The sequence below is a fragment of the Dryobates pubescens genome, chromosome 18 (assembly GCF_014839835.1).
Source record: "Dryobates pubescens isolate bDryPub1 chromosome 18, bDryPub1.pri, whole genome shotgun sequence".
Taxonomy (NCBI): domain Eukaryota; kingdom Metazoa; phylum Chordata; class Aves; order Piciformes; family Picidae; genus Dryobates; species Dryobates pubescens.
The window spans coordinates 10,249,198-10,269,720 of record NC_071629.1 but is presented as its reverse complement, the minus strand read 5'-3'; the positions used below and the strand labels follow the sequence as shown (position 1 = coordinate 10,269,720).

Genomic DNA, 20,523 nt, shown 5'->3' with positions numbered 1-20,523 from the left:
TGTAAACCCAGAATTCTATTAGTGTATTTTCTTTTTCTGCAATATCATGACGTTTTCAACATGGCCACAAGCAAACAGAAGGAAATATGTTAGAGACAGTGGTGCTTCTTGGCATCCTTTTTCTTCTGCTCACAGGCACCTGCATAGTCTATATTGGAGTGCATGAAGTGAGGAAACCAGTTCTACCCAAAGCTTGTATGCAACTGTACTGGGTTTGCATGGCAAGGCTGTTAGTGGGGGGATACAGGCTTCTGTGGGAAGCCACCAAAAGCTTCCCCTGTGTCCAACAGACCCAAAGCCAGTCAGCTCCAAGATGGACCTGCTGCTGGCCAAGGCCAAGCCCATCACTGATGGTGGTAGTGCTTCTGGGATAATGTATTTTAAAAGGGAAAAAAAACCAAACACCCTGCACACCTGTAGCCGAAGAGAGGAGCAAGAGTACATCAGAGAAACAATTCCACAGACACCAAAGTTAATGAAGACAGGCACTGGGGAGATTCCCTTCCAGCCTGTGGTGAAGACCACAGGCCTACAGCTCCAGGTAAATGTGTCTGAAGGAGAATGTGACTGGAGCAGACTCCTAGGAAGATCTGTAGACCCATGGAGAGAGGAGCTCACACTGAAGCAGATTTGCTGGCAGGACTTGTGACCCCAGGGGGGACCCACAGTGGAAGAGTCTGCTCCTTAAGGACTGCACCCAGTGGAAGAGACCCATGCTGGAGCAGTTTGTGAAGAACTGCAACCCAGGGGAAGGACTCACACTGGAGAAGCTTGTGGAGGACTGACTCTCACGGGAGGGACCCCACACTGGAGCAGGGGAAGAGTGTGAGGAGTCTGCCACCTGAGGAGGAAGGAGCTGCAGAGATGACGTGATCAATCAACCACAACACCCATTCCCTGTCCCCCTGTGCCACTGAGGGAGAAGGCAGAGAAATCAGGAGTGAAGGTGAGCCCAGGAAGAAGGGAGGGGTGGGGGAAGATATTTTAAGATTTGGTTTTGTTTCTCATTACCCTACTCTGATTCGATTGACAATGAATTAATTTCCTTGAGTCCGTTTTGCTCGTGGCAGTAATTGGAGAGTGATCTCTCCTTGTCCTTCAGCTGAGTTTCCTGTTATTTTTTCTCTCCTGTTCATCTGAGGAAGGGCAGTGATAGAACAGCTTTGGTGGGAACCTAGCATCCATCCAGGGCCAACCTACCACAGCAACACAAGTAGAGGCTGCATACATGTACACATTTATTAAAGAGTTAAATCATTTTATGTAGATATATGGATTCTTCAGTGTGCCACCATCTTAGTCCAAGTTCTCCAGACCCTGAAAAAAAGAAGAAATAACAGTTCTATCTACATTGTTCTTTTTATGAACTTGCAAAAGGGAAGTGATTAAAATGCAGAGTTTCAAACTATACTTAAGTATCACAGTCCTAATTACAATACAATTCTAAATGCACATCCCCACAGGCAGGCTGGCTGCAGGCACACAGGGAGCTCCTGCAGCCCCAAGTGCATCCCATGCCCTTCTCCAAGGCTATGGAGGGAGCTGCACACGGCTCCTGCTTCCCTCCCAGGAGGAGCTGTCCCGACACCCCGAGCACTTGCCTTGGACACGTAGTACTTGTTGACACCCGACAGCCGCCTGTCTCTCTCCATCACGGTCCACTGGTAGGGATAGCGGGCGATCCTCTTCTCCTGTGGGCGGGCACAGTGCTGCCTGTTACAGTCCCGGGAAGGGGCCCCGCGGGGAAATGGGGATCTCCATGGCAAGGAAGGATACCGGGAAAGGAAGGCCACGGGATAGAAGGGATTCCAGGAAGAAAAAAGGGGGCTAGGGGTGGGGAAAGCGGGGCCCTGATCCGCCCTGCCCCACACTGACCTTGCCGCCGTTCAACCAGCGGTGCATGTAGACAGTAGAGAGGCCGGGGATGCTGAGGCATACGCCCATGATGGCCATGCCGGGCAGGATCTCGTACCACATCCCGCCGCTGCTGCGCTGCCCGTTCCGCTGCTCCCTGCGGGCACTCCCGGCCTGCCTTGCACGACTTCCCGGTCTGCCCTGCGCCGCCGTCACTACCGAGGCAGGCCCGGAAAGGTGGTGGTAGTGACAGCGCTGCGGGGAGGCCGCGCCTCCGCAGTGCCCGGGCCGGAAGTGAGGCCGCGTCCGGGTCCTAGCCTGTCCGGCGGCGTCCCCGGAGGCTAACCGCGCCCTGGGTGGGCCGTACCGGAATAAGCAGGTGGTGCTCGCAGCATACTGATACCAACCTTACAGAGCGCAGCCCAGCTTTACCGCGGTGGGGTCCGGCAGCCGCCGTCCAGCCGGACCTGATGCATGCCGGGAGCCGTAGTCCGGTGGGACCCAGAGCATACCGGGAGCTGTAGGCCGGCAGGGCCACGGCAGCCAGGCCTCGGCCGAGGGCGCGGCTCGTGGCCCTGCGAGGCGCAGTCGCGCGAGAGGTGCGGCGGCCAATGGGCGGGCGGGGGCGCGCGGCGCTGTCCCGCGGCCCGGGATGAAGGAGGACAAGGAAAACGCAAGGCCCAAGGAGCGCCGCGGGCCCGGCGCCGGGCCAGGGGCCTTGCTGGGGACAGGGACGGGACCGGGGACCGCCACCGGCACGGATGGCAGGGCCGGCGGAGCCGAGCTCGACCGCCTCGAGCGACCCAAGGACAAGAAGGAGACGCTGAGCAAGGTGGGGCCTGCGCGCTGCTAGGGGTGGGTTCTCTGGCGCCCGCGGTAACGGGTCTGGCTCGGCGGCTGTTGAGGGGAGAGCTGGGGCCGCCCCGGGAAGGAGGAGAAGGGTAGCGGCCGTGCTGAGCCGGTCCCCGTCGCTGTGGGTCGCCCTAACCACCGTCGCCGTGCTGCAGGTGGTGATCCGCCGTCTGCCGCCCAGCCTGACGAAGGAGCAACTGGAGGAGCACCTCCAGCCCCTGCCCGAGCACGACTACTTCGAGTTCTTCGCCAACGACTCCAGGTACGGCCACCGGGCCCCCCCGGCCGGCTTCCAAGAGGCGCCGGTGCCGCCTCCTCTTCAGCCTGGCTCTCTCGGTCTTGTCTTTCTGCAGCTTGTACCCTCACATGTTCTCGAGAGCCTACATCAACTTCAAAAACCAGGAAGACATAGTCCTCTTCAGGGATCGTTTTGACGGCTATGTTTTTGTCGACCACAAAGGCAAGTGAGCTGTGCTCGGTTTTGTGTTTGCCTTTTCCCTGGTGTGTGCACAGTGTGCTCGTTTGATTTTAGAGGGATGCCTGCCTGTGAGCAGCCTAACGTGACACTTCTGACTTGTTTGGGTTTTGTCATGCACTATTTCAAAGAACAAAGAAAAGGTCTTATGCTTTGTGGAAACTAATCAAAAATTAATTCTGTGTATTTCTAAACAAAGTTTGTGTGTTTTTGTCTAAAGCACGGTTAAGTATACATCAAGATTGTAGTGGTGTCAGTATAAAACTAGTTGCTGCATTATGGAGGTTGATACTTGCATTGTCATACCTGAGTGTAAAGCCTGGAAAGTGAAAGTGGGTAGATGGTGTCACTGTCCTAACTAAATGAAGCAGAGGTCATTGGTACCACCTTGTGCAGTTCCCTGCACCTGTTCTGTATGCATTTAACAGTGTGACTTACTGTTTGGTCACGTTTTAATTCCAGTTATTACCTGTCCCGATTTACAACTCAGTCTTAATTCAGTGAAAGGAACATCTCGTTCCTTTCAGTCTTAAGCTGTGAAACCAACGGCTCTCTGGAGAGATTAGTCTGTAAGAAACAAATACTTTGTTTATTAGTTAAATGTCCAAGCATTTAGTTGCCACTTAGCTCTTTTCTAAATAGGTATTCAGTACATCTCATGGTTTTTAAAGTTTGGTTTTCTACACTGCTTACGTTGGGTGGCACTAAAAGTTGTTAGTCTCTCATTGGTAGTTCTTAAAGCTTTTGCTAAATACGTAAATTTAACATAAATCTTCCTGCTGGCTTCAGTAGGCCAAGGATTTCACCTTGAACTTTGTTTCAGCTACATGTGTTTTATATTCCATCTAGCCACATGTTTTATATGATGCAAAACTCTGTCCACAAGATTCTTCCTTACTTAGCAGGTTTGCATGACAAGGTTCTAAAAGCACCTGGTTTGCAGTGTAGCAGCTTGCCATACACAACAGCAGTACTGGCTTTATGCAGCCATGAATGTAGAATTCTTGTGAGAAGGTGGCACTTCAAAGCCTGCATGTAACTTGTGACACTCTAGTGTATTTTACCAAAACTGAGATTTGCCTCAGTTCTGTTAACTTAAAATATTCTCTTCTACTTGCAAAATGGGTGAAGCATTTTCTGTTGAATGAGGATGTTATGTGGCGTGGTGTAGCTGAGGTGGCTGAATTGACAGTTATGAGCACTGTTAAATCTGGTGGTGTTTGTGAGCCCGTGAATTCACTCTTTAATTGAGTGTTTAGTCCATGAATTCTGCTAGCTCTAAAATGTATTTTTAAGAAAGGGCTTTCAAAATACAACAATTATTTTTCATACTGTCCAAGTAGTCTTTTCTGGTATTGCATATTTCTTGTGAGGCTTATCTTCCAGCTTTAGACATGGACATATACTCTTTTATTTTATATCTGTGTCATCTCTATTTTAATGTGATGTTGCCTCTCCTTAACAGGTCAGGAATATGCTGCCATAGTTGAGTTTGCACCTTTCCAGAAAGCTGCAAAAAAGAAGAGTAAGAAAAAGGATGCCAAAACTGGAACCATTGAAGATGGTATAACAGCTAGTTTGTTTTTTGCATGTGTAGACTTCAAAGCCATAGCAGTAATTCTAATATAATGTTTTTACTGTGATATTGCAGTTTATCAATAGAATGTTTGCTTAATTACATGTGAAGTTGTATCAGCACTGCTTTGTCAGTTGCAAATCTATTAAGTACAGTTATTCTAGACAAATGTAATGCTGCTGCTCATTTGAGAGCTGCCAGCTGATGAAAAGGTGACGTAACCAACACACCTCATGCAAATCTAACCCAGACTTCCAGCAGTGTGCAGTGCAGATTATTTTCATGTCACAGTATTTCTTTGTTTGTTTTCCCTTCCCCCCCTCCCCCCCTCCCCCCACTTCCTGCCTTCCTATTTCCCCTTCCTTGTAGATCCAGAGTACAAGAAGTTTTTGGAAAGTTACAGTGCAGATGATGAAAAATTAACCTCCACTCCTGAAACATTGCTGGAGGAAATAGAGGCAAGAAACAAAGAGCTAATAGGTATGGAAATCCATGTACTACAGTTACATTTTGCTAGAGCGCAAAGACATGTATGTGGTGTAATTTGAAGCTGTGATTTCTCAACCTGGAGGAGACTGACTTCTTTTATGTGCTTGCAAACCTTTAGGCTAATGTTATTCAGTGTATTTTGTTTTGCTCCCATGCTCTAAATTCTGTTCTAGGTTTAACTTTTGTATGGTAACATTTCTGCCTGTTTCAAGCTGAAAAAGGCCTAATGCAGATGACTATCCATTTACAGATTGGTGTACTGTATGTCACAGTAGTGTCCTGAAGAAGTTTATGCAATCCTCATACTCCCCACTGTTCAGGGATGGGATTGGAATCCTTTTTTCACTGCTGTATGTGGGAGGAGATAGGCTGGATAATCCATAAGGCTCCTTCATTTCATACAGGGTTTTGTTGTAGGTATTGCAATGTTGAATAAGGCAAATTGTTTACATTTGTTTTATATATTCTTTAGCTAAAAAGACTACTCCTTTATTGAACTTCTTGAAAAATAAACAGGTAAGACTTATCTCCAGAATCTTCTTGTTGCTTGCAAGTACAGCTCAATAATTTAAAGCATGGGTTGTGTATACTGCGGTGTGTATGTTAGTTATTTGTTAACATCTTACTTGTTTTGAACTGTTACAACACTGGCCTGTGTAAGGATGGTTGTGCTTCGTTGTGTTCTGGTCATAGTTAAATGTCTCTTGTGGCACTTCCAAGCCAGATTCATATCTTCAATACTTCAATTTTCAATGCAGTTATGTCTGAGATGTTATATATGATTTTTCTCCTGACACATAATCTCATTTTGATGCTTAGCAATGGAGAAAGTCACAGATGGGGAAGATTTAATTAAAAATAGAATGACAAAGGCTGAATGTATCATTGTGGGTTTTTAAGACAGTAAAACTTGAGGCTTATCAATGAGAAGAAAGAAAAGTCAAATGCTGCTCTTACATGTTCAAGTTCACAACAGAACAACAGAATTTTTTTGTTTGCTTATAATAGGAGAGCTTTTGAGGTGGTATTTTCTAGTGTGGAAATGCATGATTTCTCTTTGCATTTACACACACAGAGACTGAGAGAAGAAAAAAGAGAAGAGAGGAGGAGGAGAGAATTGGAAAGGAAAAGACAAAGAGAAGAAGAAAGAAGAAAATGGAAGGAGGAGGAGAGGAGGAAGAGAAAGGAAGCAGAAAAACTGAAGAAAGTAGACAGATGCCCAGAAAAAGAAAGAGACAGATCAAAAGAAGAACCAAAGATTAAGGTCTAGAACAGTTCTTTATTATAAACTGTTACACTCCCTTTCCCCTATTATTTGTATATCAGTCTTTCCAACTGTGCTTTGAGTATTGTGTGAAAAATCACGAGTTTGGTGTTAGTCAACTATCACTTTTTTGTAATATTCAATACTAGGCATTGTAAAGGTTTACATGCTGTAATACTTCATAGTAATATTTAAAGCTTTTGTCCTGTGACTGTTGTACATGCTGTGGTAAACAGAATTGTGAATTCACTATGGAACGGAGACTATTTTTAAGCTTTCTAAAATGGCCTGGTTTAGGAGAAAAAAAAATCCTAGTCTGCTCTGTGGGCTATGCTTACTCATACACTCCAGCTTTTAGAAATACTACCATTTGCAGTAATATTACTTAAGTGTTTATTTCTTACTGGACTATGGTTCCTTTGACGCAATTTCGGTGTTGTGCCAGACAAAATGTATTAGAGTGAGCTTTTTAGTTGAGACTTCTGTTTTCTTTGTAGCTACTTAAGAAGCCTGAAAAAGATGAAAAAGACTTGGAGAGAAAAGAAAAATCCAAGAAACTGGAAAAAGAGGCTCTGAGGGAGGAAAAAAATGCGAGTAGTGCATCTGCCAAACGATCTGATGGGGAGACAAAAGAAGAGAAGGCAAAAAAGTATTCTAGTACTTGCTATAAATCTATATATGTATATCTAACTTGTTTCCTGATCATACTGAGGCTTAGGCTGCTCTGCCATGACTGTGTTTTGAAATTTCCTTTCAAATTGTTTTTCTGTACAGGGCACGGGGCGTGTTCTCTGGGGCAGTGCACATCCCCGTGATTACAGAAAGCTGTATGAATTACATGACAAATCTTCACTAGTGGGCAAACTGTGCTATTTTACAACTTACTGTAGGAACTCCACAAAGGAAGCCCAGGTGTAGGTGACCTGCAGCAGGCTGTGAACGTTGTCCTTGCAATGAAAGAATTACAAGTATAGCAAGAGGAGAGGTGCACTCCAGTTACTAGTCCCTTTAAACCCTGTAGAAGGTCAAAGTGGAAAGTGTAATTCTCAGCAGCTCCGTGATCTGTTCAAGGTTTGGCTCTGCCATGTGAGAAATAGCGATGAGACACACATTCAGGTGTTTTTCCAATCCAGACAAGACTCAGCCAGCTATGTGAGTAGAAGGCTGGGAAGTCCTAGCAATCATTGTCATCTCTGGTTACCATGCATGACTCAGCTTGTTGCAGCTTCCCAAAAGCTCCCTAGAATCTACCAGTGTGTCATCTTCGTATTGCACATTTACACCAGTATTACATTGATCTCCCAGCTCTGTTTGATATACCTTTTAAGCTTAATTTTCAGTTTTGTTTTCATACAGATCAGAAGATGAGTGTGTAAAGGACTACAGGGACCGAGATAGAGATTTTGAAAGAGACAGAGAATATGAGAGAGCACAGAGGGAGAAACTGAGACGCCAAGAAGAGGAGCGTCGGAGGCAGAAAGAGCGCTTTGAGAAAGAGAAGGTTTATAGAAGAAAAGAAGAAGAGGTGAAAAAGGAAAGAGACTTACTCAGAGAAAAGGGAAAGAAAAGTGATCTTACAGACTTTACCAGCAGCATGGACAAATCTGAGAAAGTAACCAAAGACGATAAAAAAGAAGATACAATTAAGAGGGATCGTATCAGAAACAAGGTGCTGGATTTCTTTAAATTCATGTGCTGAGTCATAGGGACCAGTTTGTGGGGTTGAGAATAAAAGCACTTCAAGGAAAGAACCACATGGTTTCTTTGTTGAAACTTCTTGTTCTGGTAACAAACTCTGCCATTGCTAGAAAGTTTGCCTGTTAGTCCACTGAACTTTGCTAAACTGTTTGTGGTATTTCTTGTCACCGTATAAGAATTAAGCCAAGATGGCCCAAGGATCCCTTTTCCTTTGCTAACTTTTATTTGCTAACTTACACAGCTGTAGGCTGTATGCTTAAGTGTTGGTAGAGCATTAGTGATCTCTACTGGTCTTATATGTGCCTAAAAATAGATCTCAAAATGGATGTGACTGAACAGGTTCCTCCAAAACTGGGATATGACTGCTACATGCAGAATATAAGAGATCTCCTGTAGACTCAGAAAATAATGTCTTGGGTCTAGTTTTATATACTCTGGGTTTGCAGCATCAGTATGCAAGTTTTCCATGTCATTTGGGGCATTATGGGGTACAAATGAAACTCAAGGTGTTGAAGAATGTGTGAAGCTGGCCCCTTTTCTGAGAGAGGGTGAGCATTTCAGGAGGAAACTGTACTTTCAGCTATGTGCAGTGTTCTTTGTGGCTTGAACAGGAATATTTCCTTGCAACACAGACAGACATGATTTGAGGTGGTGGAAGTTACATTGCCACCACGACGGAATAACTTAAATTAGAGCACCTTGAAAAGTTTGAATTTGAGCTATTTCTCATATTACTGATGCCATAGTAACCATGATAGCGTGGGGCTATGAAAGAGTCTAAATAGCTTTGATTTATTTCAGGATCGCCCAGCAATGCAGCTGTACCAGCCGGGAGCGCGAAGCCGAAGCAGATTGTGTCAGTATGAAGACAGTGCCGCAAAGCCCATAGAGCAGGGAGCGGATAAGAAACAAGAGAGTGAGAGCAGTAATGTGAAGGAAGAGGAGTGACTAGCATGCAAGCCTTATGTGTTCTGACTGTCTGTGCAGCCAAAGAGCATGTACTACGCAATCCAGAAGTGCCTTCGAAGCAAAGAAGGAACAAAGGAAGAAAAGGGGGCGTTGTGCTGTTGGATGTTTCTGGTTAAAAACCTCAGCTGTAGATTCGGAATTTGAAATGTGTTCTCATTGTATTTTCAGTTGTTTGAATTTATTTTCCCAGCATCTAACTACACAGAGAAGAGAATCTTTGCAAAGTAGAAAGACTTTATGGCCTTAAGTATGACAATAAATGAGTCATGTGGTCAGGAGATGACACCTGGATCTAAAGCCAGAGCTTTACTATAAAGTGATTGGAGCCAGAGTTGGATGCACTTCGGCAGAGCAAACTGAAAGCTGCTTGGAGTTAATGCAGGTGTTGTGTGGTGTTCCTACTTGAGGCAGTGATAGCTGAATTATGTCAGTCTAGTAGTGAGGCAGGTCCGCAGGCTGGGGTTGTTGAGGTACCAGTGCACAAGAGCCCTTGGGCCTGTTGAGAGAACATCTGGCGTTGCTGTAACAGTGTGAGGGAGGGAGAGCCCTTCCTCTTCAGTTCTCTGGATAAAGTAACTAAGTTGGAGTGTATGAATAAGCTGGCTTAATATTGGAATACTTCTTGACAAATTCTTGTGTAAAGTCTACCTACGTTGAAATGCTTATTTTTCATCAAATGTAGCTGGTTTGAGCATCCTGTTCCGTTCCAGCGTTCTCCCTTCTGTAGAGTCTAAACTGTTTCCTAACTCCTGCCCTCTCGGTACTGCTTCATCTTCCCTTATAACTTGAAGTATTGTTTTACAGCCCAGAAAGAGACCACCAGTAGCAGCTCCCCTAAGCTAGCGAATTTTAGCCATAGCTCTTTTGTACTAAACCAAATAAACTCGCAGAAACCCGTCCTGCCGCCGTCCCTCACTCAGCTCCGTCTGCGCCGGGTCCGGGCCGCCGAGCCGCCAGGGGGTGCTGTGCCCGCGGAACCCGAGCCGCACCCCGCCTTTCTGTCGCCGCTTGTCCCAGCCCCTTCCGCCTCTTCCGCCGCCGCCATCGCCGGGACGCCAGGCATCTCCTCGCCATGGTGAGACTATCGGCAGCCATCCGCTGCCGTGCCGCGAGACCGCGGGCTTTCTCGCCGCCGCTGGCTGGCTTGGGATTCCCGGGAGGCAGACCGTGGGGTGGAGCGGCCGCGGCGGAGCGGGAGAACCCCGGGGGCATCTTTCCTTTCCCTGGTTGGCTGAGGCCCTACGGCTCACCGCGCGGGGCGGCGGGGGTGGTGCCGGAGCCTTGCTCTGCGGAGCCTCCCTCCTACGGTGGTGCGCCTGAGCTCCCCCGAGAGAGCCGGCCTGGGCCCGGCTGCGAGCCGGGATTACATGCGGGCGGCCGTGTGGGTCTAATGGTTGCTCTCTCTTCTAGTCGTCCCACAAGACGTTCAAGATCAAACGCTTCCTTGCTAAGAAGCAAAAGCAGAACCGGCCCATCCCGCAATGGATTCGCATGAAAACGGGCAATAAGATCAGGTAATGAGGCTGGCTGTTGCTCTCTAAGGAGCTGCAGCCGCACAGGCTCTAACTCTAAGCCAGGCCGCCCGTGGGGTATGCAGGCAGATGCTGATTGTGTGAAAGCGTTTGTGCAAGCAGAAGCGTGGTTTTGTGGCCGCGAGTGCCGCACGCATGCTAGTGGAGACAGACCAGCAGATACTGTCGGCCGGCTGTGTTCCCCTGAGGTAGCGTAGGGCTCCCCTGCTGTTCCTTTCGTAGCAGTTCATATCTTCCCAGTGCTCTGCAGGTATCCACAGCATGTTGAAACTGAAAGCATGGGGATAATTAATTCCAGAATTTGTACCCTGGCAGCTTGTCTGCTTCAGACTTTCACTGTCTCTGCACCTTTGCCCTTTCTCAGAGCTGCCCTTCTGGGTCCCTGCCATTGCGAGGAACTGAGTGTCGCTCTTCTGAGATACAGAAGGCTGTGTGTAAGAGCGCAATGGTCTTGTTGGGTGTATAGGAGATAAAATGGATAGCATGAGATCCGTGGTGTAAGACTGCAGATTTAATTTGCACCAGTTCCTTTTTGTTTGCCCCAGGTGTTTTCAAGCATTGTATTTAGCGTATTTAGGAAAACACAGTTGGAGAACAGTGCAAAATGCCAGATGTGTATGAAGCCCTCTGGTTTCAGAGTTTCAGCCAGTATTATTTGGCTCCCTCACACTGTGCAGCTAGCTTTTTATCTTGTGTGCTTCCCTGTCTAGACGACTTAAGGGAACAGGATTTTTTCCCCCTAGATTGCTTTTTGTCCTAAGTAGTGGGAAGAGTGACAGTAGCAGTGGTTGCCTTGGGTGGTGAAAGGGCACAGAATTGTCAGGTTTTGTTCCTGTACTTGTGTGGCTCCAGCTGTATCCTTGTCTTCCAGATATCACCTTACAACTGAGTTCTGTTTTAGTTAAGTCATAGTACTTTGGAATACTTTACTATGGAGCAAAATCATGACTTTCTGTCTTGGGGCACTTCAGTCTTTTTTTTATCAGTGTTATCCAAAGTGTGCTAAAGCAGGCTGCAATTGCAGTGCTTCATTCTGTGGGAGTACTGCCATTTTCCTGCTGAGAGTAACCCTGTTAATGCTGGCTTTGCTTTCACCTGTACAGTGGTGAAACTATTTGTTTTTAACATGGACAAGTAGATACTCATAAATGCTTCCCTTGAAAAGGGCCTTTTCCATATGCTGCTCTGCTTTCATACGCTCACCAAAAGCGGTGCTTCTTGTGTTAGACTACGAACTACCTTCCAGAGTTAGTTTTCATTGTCATTGGGGAATTGATATGACATCACAGGTTTTGTCTTCAAAAGAGGAGATAGGATATTCACCCCCAGTGCTGATGTGCCTTGCAGGTATCTTTATTTCTTTGGGGTTTAGGTTCAGTAGTAGCAATGTGCTGTTTGGTTTGGTAAATGAAGAAAGTAGACAGAGATAGAAATTGTCAAAAATGAGCAGAGAGCTGATTATTGTTGATGGTTTCTGGGCTGAAAGCAAGATTTCAGTCCTTCAGTGCTGAGCTAACTCAAGTGGTTTCAGTCCACGTGGATCTTCAGATGTGTGCGTGCACTTTGCTAATTTACACTGCTTGTGTCTTAGGTACAACTCCAAAAGGAGACACTGGAGAAGGACCAAACTGGGCTTGTAAAAAAGACTGTCCCCTGGGAACTCTAATAACACTTGTCTTTCTGCGTCAGATGGATCCGCCCCCTACGCTGTTCGGCAACACCCAAGTGATTCCTTCTGTAGTGCTGGACTGCAATCCCCAGTGCTTGGGGTTTCTGTAAGCTAGGCTGGCATGTCGATGTTAAAATCTTGGAAGCAATCTGTGTCTGAAACATGGAGACTGTGTTCTATTAGTGTTCTGTTTTTGAGGCACCATCACAAGTATTGACAGTGTACAGGCTTACTAATAAATATGAACCTGAATGGCTTGGTTGAAGTTATTTCATACATGTGTGGTGGGAAAGTGACACAACAAAATCTTAACGTCGTTGTGAATATAATCTCACTTGGTGTGACAAGAAGCCTTAGCAGCTCTTTTCAGATAGGCTGTGTCTTCCTTTTTACTTCCTGTAAACCTTTTAAGAGCAAAGTATATTGATTTTTATTTTTTTTTAATTTCTAATTAAAGAAAAGGGTCACAACTGATTTTTGAGGAGTTAATTTGAAGACTTCTAATAGACAATAAGTCTTTTGAGGCACATTTGGAAAACAGACCACATTATGATCCAGAGACCATTGTGGCTACAGTAACTGTTCAGTGTTGGTCTCTTACTAGCCCAGAGAAGACTGGATTTAATTTGTGGTAGATGTATGAAATGTTACTAAGCAAAGTAAGCATTGTCAGAACTTGCTAAAGGAGCATCTGTATAGCTGTTGGGTGCATTTTTATGGGTCTTCTAGGGTAAGGTGGCTTCCCAGTGGAGGTGTGCTGTGCTCAGTGAAGGGAATCCAGACTAAAACCTTTCACTAAACCAAGACAATCTCCAGTCACCTGGCTCTGTCACATGTTTACACATTGGATGCATGTGTGTTACTTATGGCTGGCTTCTATCAGATTCTCTTCTCCACCATTGCCTCCCATCTGGTCCTTGGATATCCAAGGTAGAGCAGGCAGTAAAGCATAGCTGGGCCTATAACCTTCTCAAGTTCTTAGAAAAGCATGTCTGAACTGCCAGTGTTGAAACTATAATGTTCTATGCCCAGAAGTACTGTAAAGATACTGTCAGGGAGCAAGAATGTGGAACTAAGAATCCTGTCAGGGTACTTGCATGTCAAGACAACCCCTTCTCTACCTGAGCAACAAGGCTGCCCCTGGACACCCACTTGCACTACCTGCAGGTGGCTCCTTGTGAGCCTCACAGCTATGGTCACCTGAGGAGGGCAACTTCTGTCCCCTGCTGTCAGGTAGGGTGTGGGGCAGGATGGCTGTAGAGCATGGGATTAAGGTCCTGGCTGGGAAGTGGAATAACCAGGTGAATGGATGTTTCACTTGGGGAAGAATATAAGAAGGGCAGCAGATGTATCTACAAAATGCAGTGCTGTAGCCAGTACATCATCTCTGCATGTTCTCTAGCATATGTAACAACCTAAGTTTGGTGTGGAGCTCTCTTGGCTTGATAAGTTGGTCTTGATGCAAGCCACAAGTGCAACTTAAAACATTTTCAGCAGAAGAGTACTAACTCAAGAGTTGGTAGCTATTTAACAAACTGGAGAGGAAAGAAAGGATTAAACCACTCAGAGTAGCTGGCAGTCCATCTCTGGGAAGCTGGCCTCTGCTAGGGATGGCGAAACATCACCCGTTTGCTGTAGGGAAGTGGAGGAGGAGGCTGTGGTTCAGTAAGTCCTGCATGGCTGCTGCTGCTTTCCCTTCCACAGTGTAGACCTGGGACACATACTCTGGTCAGCAGAAAATTACTAAAGCAAAGCCCATCCTAACGCTGACAGCTGTGGAGGTGCTGTGTTCTGGGTTCAGCCTGATGGGGTGGCTCAGTTCCTTGGTAGCAACTTCCTGAGGAAGCTTCAGGCTGCCACACCTACTGTGTTGCTGCTTTTCATGTTGCAGGTAAATAGATTTATCTCCTCCAGATTAGAGTTTGTAGCAAATAAAGCTGTGCAACAGCATATGTCAAGCACACTGTAAATGCATAACAAATACACACCTCAGAGCTCATGACAAACTCTCCCTCGTGAGGTGTGCTGGAGGTTTCTGTGAGCACAGGAGAGCAGGGCTACAGTTTTTGTTAACTTCAGGACAATTGAGAGGTGCTTTCTAGCTTTTCCTGTCTGGTAAGAGTCTAGTTTCTACTTTGTTATGAGGGGGAAGCACTAAGTCACTGCAACAGGAAAGCAGCAAACAGCATTGCTGTTGAAATGTTTCAAGGCAGGCCCACGTGCTGCAAACACTTTTACCCCAATGGTTTTTAAATCCCTTCCGTGCTCTTTGAAGCAACTCTTTAGGAAATAACAGCGCTGCTGAGGATTGAAGATTAGCCCTGAGCCTTGCAAACTGCCTCCTGCCTCTCCCCATCACTGCTGGTAGGCAAAGCTGCTCCAAACTTCTTAATTGTGTCTAAGAGCTGCTTTGGAAAACAACCCCTTGTATTCTTTTTACCACATTCAACTGAAGCTGCTTTTCAAATTGGATATTAAGGGATAGCACAAAGTAAATTTAGTACAAATTGGGCAACAAGGCTGGTGAAGGGCTTGGAGCACATGACCTACAAGAAGCATCTGAGGGAGCTGGGGCTGTTCAGTCTAGAGAAGAGGAGGCTAAGGGGAGACCTCATTGCTCTCTACAACTACCTGAAGGGAGGTTGGAGCAAGGAAAGGGTATCCTCTTCTCCTTGATGACAAGTGACAAGGCTGGAGGAAATGGTAACAAGTTCTGCCAGGGGAGATTTAGGCTGAATGCTAGGAAATATTTCTTCACAAGGGAGGGTTATCAACCATTGGAATGGTCTTCCCAGGGCAGTGGTGGAGTCACTGTCTTTGGGGGTGCTCAAGCGGTATGTGGACCTTGCACATGGTTAAGCGTTGACCCTTCAGTGCTGGGTTGAGGGTTGGACTGCATGATCTTTGAGGTCTCTTCCAACCAGATATATGCTTTGATTCTGTCAAAATCAGTCTTCTGCAGAATCTTAACTAATACAAATACCTTTGGGGTTGAATGATTTCTGTTCCTGTGGCAGCTCTCTTTGCCCTCTCCCTGCTTTGCTTTGTGGAGGCCTCACAGGCCTTTGATGAGTGTGTTGTAACACCCCACCAGAGAAGCAGGGCTCTGGTCTTGCTCCCTCCTAAGCACCTGCCTAACTTCCCTAAGAGCAGAATATAGCTTCTCAAACCTGCAATCAAAAGGGCAAAAAGCTGCCTTCAGAGGGGTTTGGTTAGCTGTCAGGGGAGGCAAGTACTAAAAATCAGTCAGTCATATTAAGTGTGGCATTTGCCAGTTCAATTTTATTTTCAGATGGAATACTGAAGTCCTTCAAAGTGCAACACAAACCCCACTTTTGCTGGGAACCCCTGTCCATGGGAGCCTAAGGCACAGCCCTGCTAGGCATGGGGCCCAGATCAGAGGAGGCGGTAGGGACACAGAAGGTTTCCTGGTAGAGCATGACTAAGCTGCAGGTACAGATGTCAAGGAAGCAGCTCCTTCAAGGAAATTCTCAGTAATTCCATTGTATACTCTGTGCCTTAGAATAAAATGGAAGAGTGATCCTGCGCCCTCTCCTTTGGCACGCTGCTGCCAAAGGGTGACAGAGGACCAACAGGTCAAACACACTTCATCAGATGTGCTCTCTCATCTCATCAACAGCACTTTGGTTACCAGAACTGAAGATCACACATTTCAACAGCAGTGCTTTTCGTGGAGTTTGTGCTGGTATGATCAGACCAGAAGCCAGCCTGCTGTCCTGTGGCATGGATATGGCCAGAGAAGTTCTGGAATGAGCTATGTTGCTTTAGTCTTTAATATATTAAAGCATTACAAAAATGGTGTAGATTAGGCACTAAATCCATTACAAGTGTGGGTTTTATGCCCCTGTTGCTGACCTTGGTGATTAAAAAGACGTCCAGACACATCTGTATGTCCATTCAATCACTTGGACTGGACACTATACAGTCACTAGATCACTGTCAGCTCATCTGGAGGTTGTTCTCCCATGTAGTGTCTACTGCAGACTGGGTTATTCTGGCGTCCAAGCAGCATTTCAGAGCCCAAGCTGAATATAAACAGGGTTTGTTCAGGGTCTGTGAAAGCCACAGGCTCGAGTTTCCCTGAGGGAGCTACTCCTGTATTTTTTCTGCATCAAGGGGGAAATCCACCCACACAGTCAGGCCCGAGATGATCTTGAGTCTCTTGGTCATCTCTGCAGATTCCCAGAAAGAAACCACGGCTCCCTTCTGAAGCAAGGTGTCTTCTGCAAGGGCTGCCACTGTGATGTGGAACAGAAAACTCCCCAGTTGCCATCTGAGTCACTTCTCAAATGGGACTGCTATTTAAGGGAGCAAAAACCGTCTCATGCTATTGAAAAAGGGGAAGGGGCAGTTGTTTTTCTGAAGATGTTTTGAAGCAACCCTGGCCCTTCAGAATGTGAAAAGTGAGTCAAAATCAGCTGGGCAGAGCTCCATTTGGTGAACAAAACACAAACAGGCAAGCTGAGGTTTTGCCTTTCTTTTGCAGAAGTACCAGCACATCCATGCAGGGTTATGCTGCTGCACGATGTTTCATAGGAGCTTCATTTTTTTGAGCACAACCTCAGTAGCAACAAAGGTAATCTGTCAGCCTTCCTACTTTTATCCCTGGTTTGAGCAATGAATCATCTTCCCAGAACTGCTCCTGGACTCCAGTCCCCATGTGAGCTGCAAAATGCCACCCCACTGGGTGTCATTCCTGCCTCCTCTGCTCTGGCCCTCATCCACAGTGGGGCTGAGTATCTCAGGCTCCTCTGGATGGGGGTACTCAGCAAAGGGCTACCAGGGGGTCTTCTCTTGCACTTTGAAAGACTTCTCTGGGCCTGACCTTCTCTAGCAAACCAGGCATTCCAGCTCTTTACTGAGAAACAGCTTTGTCTGCCATAAACAAACAGCAACCCAGAGGAGGTGGACAGGGAGCTGGAAAGCATTTGCAGCTCGGTGCCACAGCCTGCTTGACTGTGCCTGCACTGCCTGACAGCAGAGAAGCATGCACTAAGAAGTGTTGGGATGGGGAGGGTGGGTTGGTTCTCCATCATCAGTCCATTGCCAGGCCTCTGGCATCTCAAGAGTACAGCACTGACCCTTGCCACACGCCCAGTCCCCTGCAGACTCTTCTAGCTGCTCTTCAGCGCAGGTTTGTGGGGAAATGGGCCAGGGGAGCTTCAGAGAAGAAAGCATATACCTGTCTGACAAGGGCCCGCACGCTTGACAGGCTCCAGGAACGGGAGTGCTGAGCTCTCCCCTCAGCCCCAGAGTCCACACAGTCCTGCCCTGTCTTGGCCTCACTGGATGACTTACAGTTGTTGTTGTTGTTGTGAGTGCACAGCTGGACCAAGTCATCCTCCAAGGCCCCCGCCAGCTCCTTCAGCTCCCTGGAGGTGTCTGCTGTCAGGTACTGCCAAGCCTTGCGCCCATTGTGGTCTCTGCGGCTGGTGTCTGCCCCGTAAGCTCCCACCAGCACTTTGATGAGCATCTCGTGTCCTTGCATGGCAGCCAGGTGCAAGGGGGTGAGCCCGCCACTGGCTGTGGGGACGTTGACGTTGACTGGATAGCCCTTTTTCTGAGCATGGGAGATGACCTTGACGAAGCTCTCATAGTGGCCGTGCTTGGCGAGCCAGTGGAGAGCAGTGAAGCCTGTCACAAAGTCTTTCCTGGTCAGCAGGCTGGGATCCAGGTCCAGCAGCCTCATAATGTTGTCTGCGTCACCCTGGGCCACTGTCAACAGCCACTCGTGCTCGAGGGGATCCAGGGCAAGGGGTAGCACTTCAGGGCTCTGCTCAGGCTTCTGCTCTTGGTGTGGCCCTGCAAGTAGACTGCTGCCATTGGATGTCTTCTGAGCAGTGGCAAACCTCTTGATGCTGCCAGGGCTATTGCTCTGCAGGAGGATTTCCTTCAGCTCCTTCCTCCGGGTACTGCTGAAGCCCATGGAGAGCCTACCGGCAGTCCTACCCCAGCTTCCCAGGCTGGGGCTGCCCCAGCTGACGCTCCTGCTGGTGTCCATCCTCCGCAGTGAATGGAAACGCTCCCTGCTCCTCATGGAAGCCGGCCAGAGGTGAGAGCTGCGGGCTAGGCTTGCCGCTCGGGGCTGGGCAGCTTCCAGGGAGGTGAATGTCTGGGCAATGCCAGCTACCTCCTGCTCTGCCGAGCCCCACTCCTGCTCCTGCCGGGCCATGGCAGTGTTCCTGCAGGACTGGCTGCCCGTTCCCCACCACCACGCAGCTCGCACTCCCCAGCTCTCACCACACACTTCCTGCCACAGCGACTGGCAAAGGAGGAACTGACTTTGCACGGTGGGAGGGCACGACAGGCATGGCGGCAGATCTGTGGCGCTGCTGCACTGCCAGGGTGGTGCAGCTGACCTTTGGTCACGCGGAGTTTGTTGCTGGCTGTTAGGCACGGCCACGGTCACGGCTGTCTGCCCCCCTGGGCCCCACTCACCTGCCGTGTCACAGAGGCAGAGTGAGTGGGCAGGTGGGACCATGTGGATCTGCTGAGGTGTGGGGTCCTGGGCAGCCCAATGCTGCAAATGCAAACGTGATTAACTGTATTCCTCTCTAAATAGTCTCGTTTAGCTTTAGTGCCTGAACATCTGTAGCTGAAGTAGCTGAAGCCTTAGGCCATGAGAGGTGACCAAGTGTAAACTTCTGATAGAACTAATGCTGCTGACAGGGAGCTCACTGAATTCAGCAGGTATGAGCAGAATGGAGATAAGGACCAAGGAGACAATTCCAAGAGATCAAAGTAACTTCAGAAGGCAGTAACTTCAGCCCAGCAACAGTGAAAAACAATCAGAAATCAAGAGAGCATTGACCAGACTTCAGTGATTGGATTTGAGGTTAGACTTACGGATGGGGTGATAGATTGAACTGAGAGGTGTCAGCTGGGGTAGGAAACCCTCTCCAAAGGCATCTAGCTCAAGCTGTAACCAAGGAACTAATAAAAGCGTAATTAGAAGCCTTCAGTCGGTCTTAGCATTCTCAGCAAGACCCTAGGGACAGGCCCTGTTTACAGTGGCCATCGTACATAATGCGTAACACTAGTCCTGGGGACACTGCTGCTCATCCTACTGGTACCCCAAAGCTCAAGTGCTTGGCTGAGGCACCTGCTGCACAGCCCCTCCCTGCCCCAATTGCCCTCCACCATTACAATGCTTCTCTGTGATGCCATGCTCAGGAAGGCTGATGTTACTTCCCCAAGGGGCTGCTTTCCTAGTGGCTGTTGGGTCTCCATGCTGCAATGAAGACCCAGCACAGGGCAGTGGTTTTTGTCCTTTGACACCCAGCGTTTCAACCCAGTGGGATTTTGGCCTACTTTCTGTACTGTGCTTCACTTCCCAGCAAGGCCTCATGCCCAGTGTTGTTGGCAGCTGCAGCCACCAGCAGTTTGTACCTTGACTCTGTTAAGAACCAGGACAAATTCCTCTGCCTTAAAAGCCCCTAGTCTTCTTTCTCCCAAGGCCTTTCTTATCCCTGACTCCTCAGACATCCATAGCATGGCTGACCTGTCACCAAGTGATTTTATGGCTTGTCAGGCAGCTAAGACCAATGCCAGCCCCTTCAACATTTTTTATTTACCTTCCCTAAGTTTTAGCTCTCCTCCAACATGCCCCAGATTGGCCATCAGCCCTCAAAAGAGTTTTGCTTTTCTCCAGCCATTTGGATCAGTTTTTCTGGGATGTGTGGGGAGCTGGCATTATCCCATACATCCCACATGACCACTGGTGGAAACGTAATTACGTGCTTGCTCCCTTTCTGGCATTGCCTGCTTTTGTCACTGCCTGTTAGTGGCTTCTGCAGACTCAGGGAGGCAGAGACTCAACCAACATGGCCATTTATAACACTTGTTGGAATGAAACAAGATGCTGCTTTAGGGCGATGAGTGCACTGCCAGTGCAAAGTAAAGCATCCATTTAGGGCCACCCTGGTCGTGCCTGCATTAAGGACTGGTTGCACTGGCAAGCTCTGACCAGGCTAAAATTAGGCACCAACTTTTGGGGGCTTTACTCAGGGGTCCCAGGGGCTGGGAAAGTTATTTGCTTTGGGTAAGGGCCAAATTTCCCGCCTCAGCCTTTGTTTGAGGCTTGTGCTGGCATCAGATGAAAGGAAATCCAGGTGGCTGCAGCTA

At 47.8% G+C, this 20,523-nt stretch overlaps 4 protein-coding genes and 1 non-coding gene across 5 annotated transcripts; 3 read left to right on the top strand and 2 right to left on the bottom strand.

Moving 5' to 3' along the window:
• Positions 1-1,205: 1,205 nt before the first annotated feature.
• On the bottom strand, positions 1,206-2,150 carry NDUFA1 (NADH:ubiquinone oxidoreductase subunit A1). The gene is made up of 3 exons (XM_009901546.2): positions 1,876-2,150; positions 1,602-1,691; positions 1,206-1,317 (listed from the first exon to the last, which is right to left on the bottom strand). The coding sequence occupies exons 1-3, from the start codon at positions 1,975-1,977 to the stop codon at positions 1,297-1,299; spliced, it is 213 nt and encodes a 70-aa protein (XP_009899848.1). The 5' UTR covers positions 1,978-2,150; the 3' UTR covers positions 1,206-1,296.
• Positions 2,151-2,447: 297 nt separating this feature from the next.
• UPF3B (UPF3B regulator of nonsense mediated mRNA decay) lies at positions 2,448-9,559 on the top strand. Its single transcript, XM_054169380.1, has 10 exons — positions 2,448-2,686; positions 2,862-2,968; positions 3,060-3,166; positions 4,647-4,745; positions 5,127-5,237; positions 5,719-5,762; positions 6,322-6,510; positions 7,008-7,159; positions 7,867-8,179; positions 9,010-9,559. Exons 1-10 carry the CDS (start codon positions 2,507-2,509, stop codon positions 9,154-9,156), a joined length of 1,449 nt encoding a protein of 482 aa, XP_054025355.1. The 5' UTR covers positions 2,448-2,506; the 3' UTR covers positions 9,157-9,559.
• A 566-nt stretch (positions 9,560-10,125) lies between these two features.
• RPL39 (ribosomal protein L39) lies at positions 10,126-12,630 on the top strand. The gene is made up of 3 exons (XM_054169381.1): positions 10,126-10,252; positions 10,588-10,691; positions 12,301-12,630. The coding sequence occupies exons 1-3, from the start codon at positions 10,250-10,252 to the stop codon at positions 12,347-12,349; spliced, it is 156 nt and encodes a 51-aa protein (XP_054025356.1). The 5' UTR covers positions 10,126-10,249; the 3' UTR covers positions 12,350-12,630.
• Positions 11,714-11,845, top strand: LOC128898125 (small nucleolar RNA SNORA69). The gene has a single exon (XR_008462719.1). It is a non-coding gene; the product is annotated as a small nucleolar RNA SNORA69 (small nucleolar RNA).
• Positions 12,631-17,524: 4,894 nt separating the features above from the next.
• On the bottom strand, positions 17,525-18,571 carry SOWAHD (sosondowah ankyrin repeat domain family member D). The gene has a single exon (XM_054169801.1). The coding sequence runs from the start codon at positions 18,569-18,571 to the stop codon at positions 17,525-17,527; it is 1,047 nt and encodes a 348-aa protein (XP_054025776.1).
• Between the last annotated feature and the right edge of the window lie 1,952 nt (positions 18,572-20,523).

Coding starts and splice junctions, on each gene's coding strand:
- NDUFA1 (XM_009901546.2), bottom strand. CDS start 1,977: ATGTGGTACGAGATCCTGCCCGGCATGGCCATCATGGGCGTATGCCTC. Junction 1,692..1,875: donor GCTGGTTGAACGGCGGCAAG/GTCAGTGTGGGG, acceptor GCCCGCCCACAG/GAGAAGAGGATCGCCCGCTA. Junction 1,318..1,601: donor ACAAGTACTACGTGTCCAAG/GCAAGTGCTCGG, acceptor TCTTTTTTTCAG/GGTCTGGAGAACTTGGACTA.
- UPF3B (XM_054169380.1), top strand. CDS start 2,507: ATGAAGGAGGACAAGGAAAACGCAAGGCCCAAGGAGCGCCGCGGGCCC. Junction 4,746..5,126: donor AACTGGAACCATTGAAGATG/GTATAACAGCTA, acceptor CCTTCCTTGTAG/ATCCAGAGTACAAGAAGTTT. Junction 8,180..9,009: donor GGGATCGTATCAGAAACAAG/GTGCTGGATTTC, acceptor GATTTATTTCAG/GATCGCCCAGCAATGCAGCT.
- RPL39 (XM_054169381.1), top strand. Junction 10,692..12,300: donor AAAACGGGCAATAAGATCAG/GTAATGAGGCTG, acceptor CTTGTGTCTTAG/GTACAACTCCAAAAGGAGAC.
- SOWAHD (XM_054169801.1), bottom strand. CDS start 18,571: ATGGCCCGGCAGGAGCAGGAGTGGGGCTCGGCAGAGCAGGAGGTAGCT.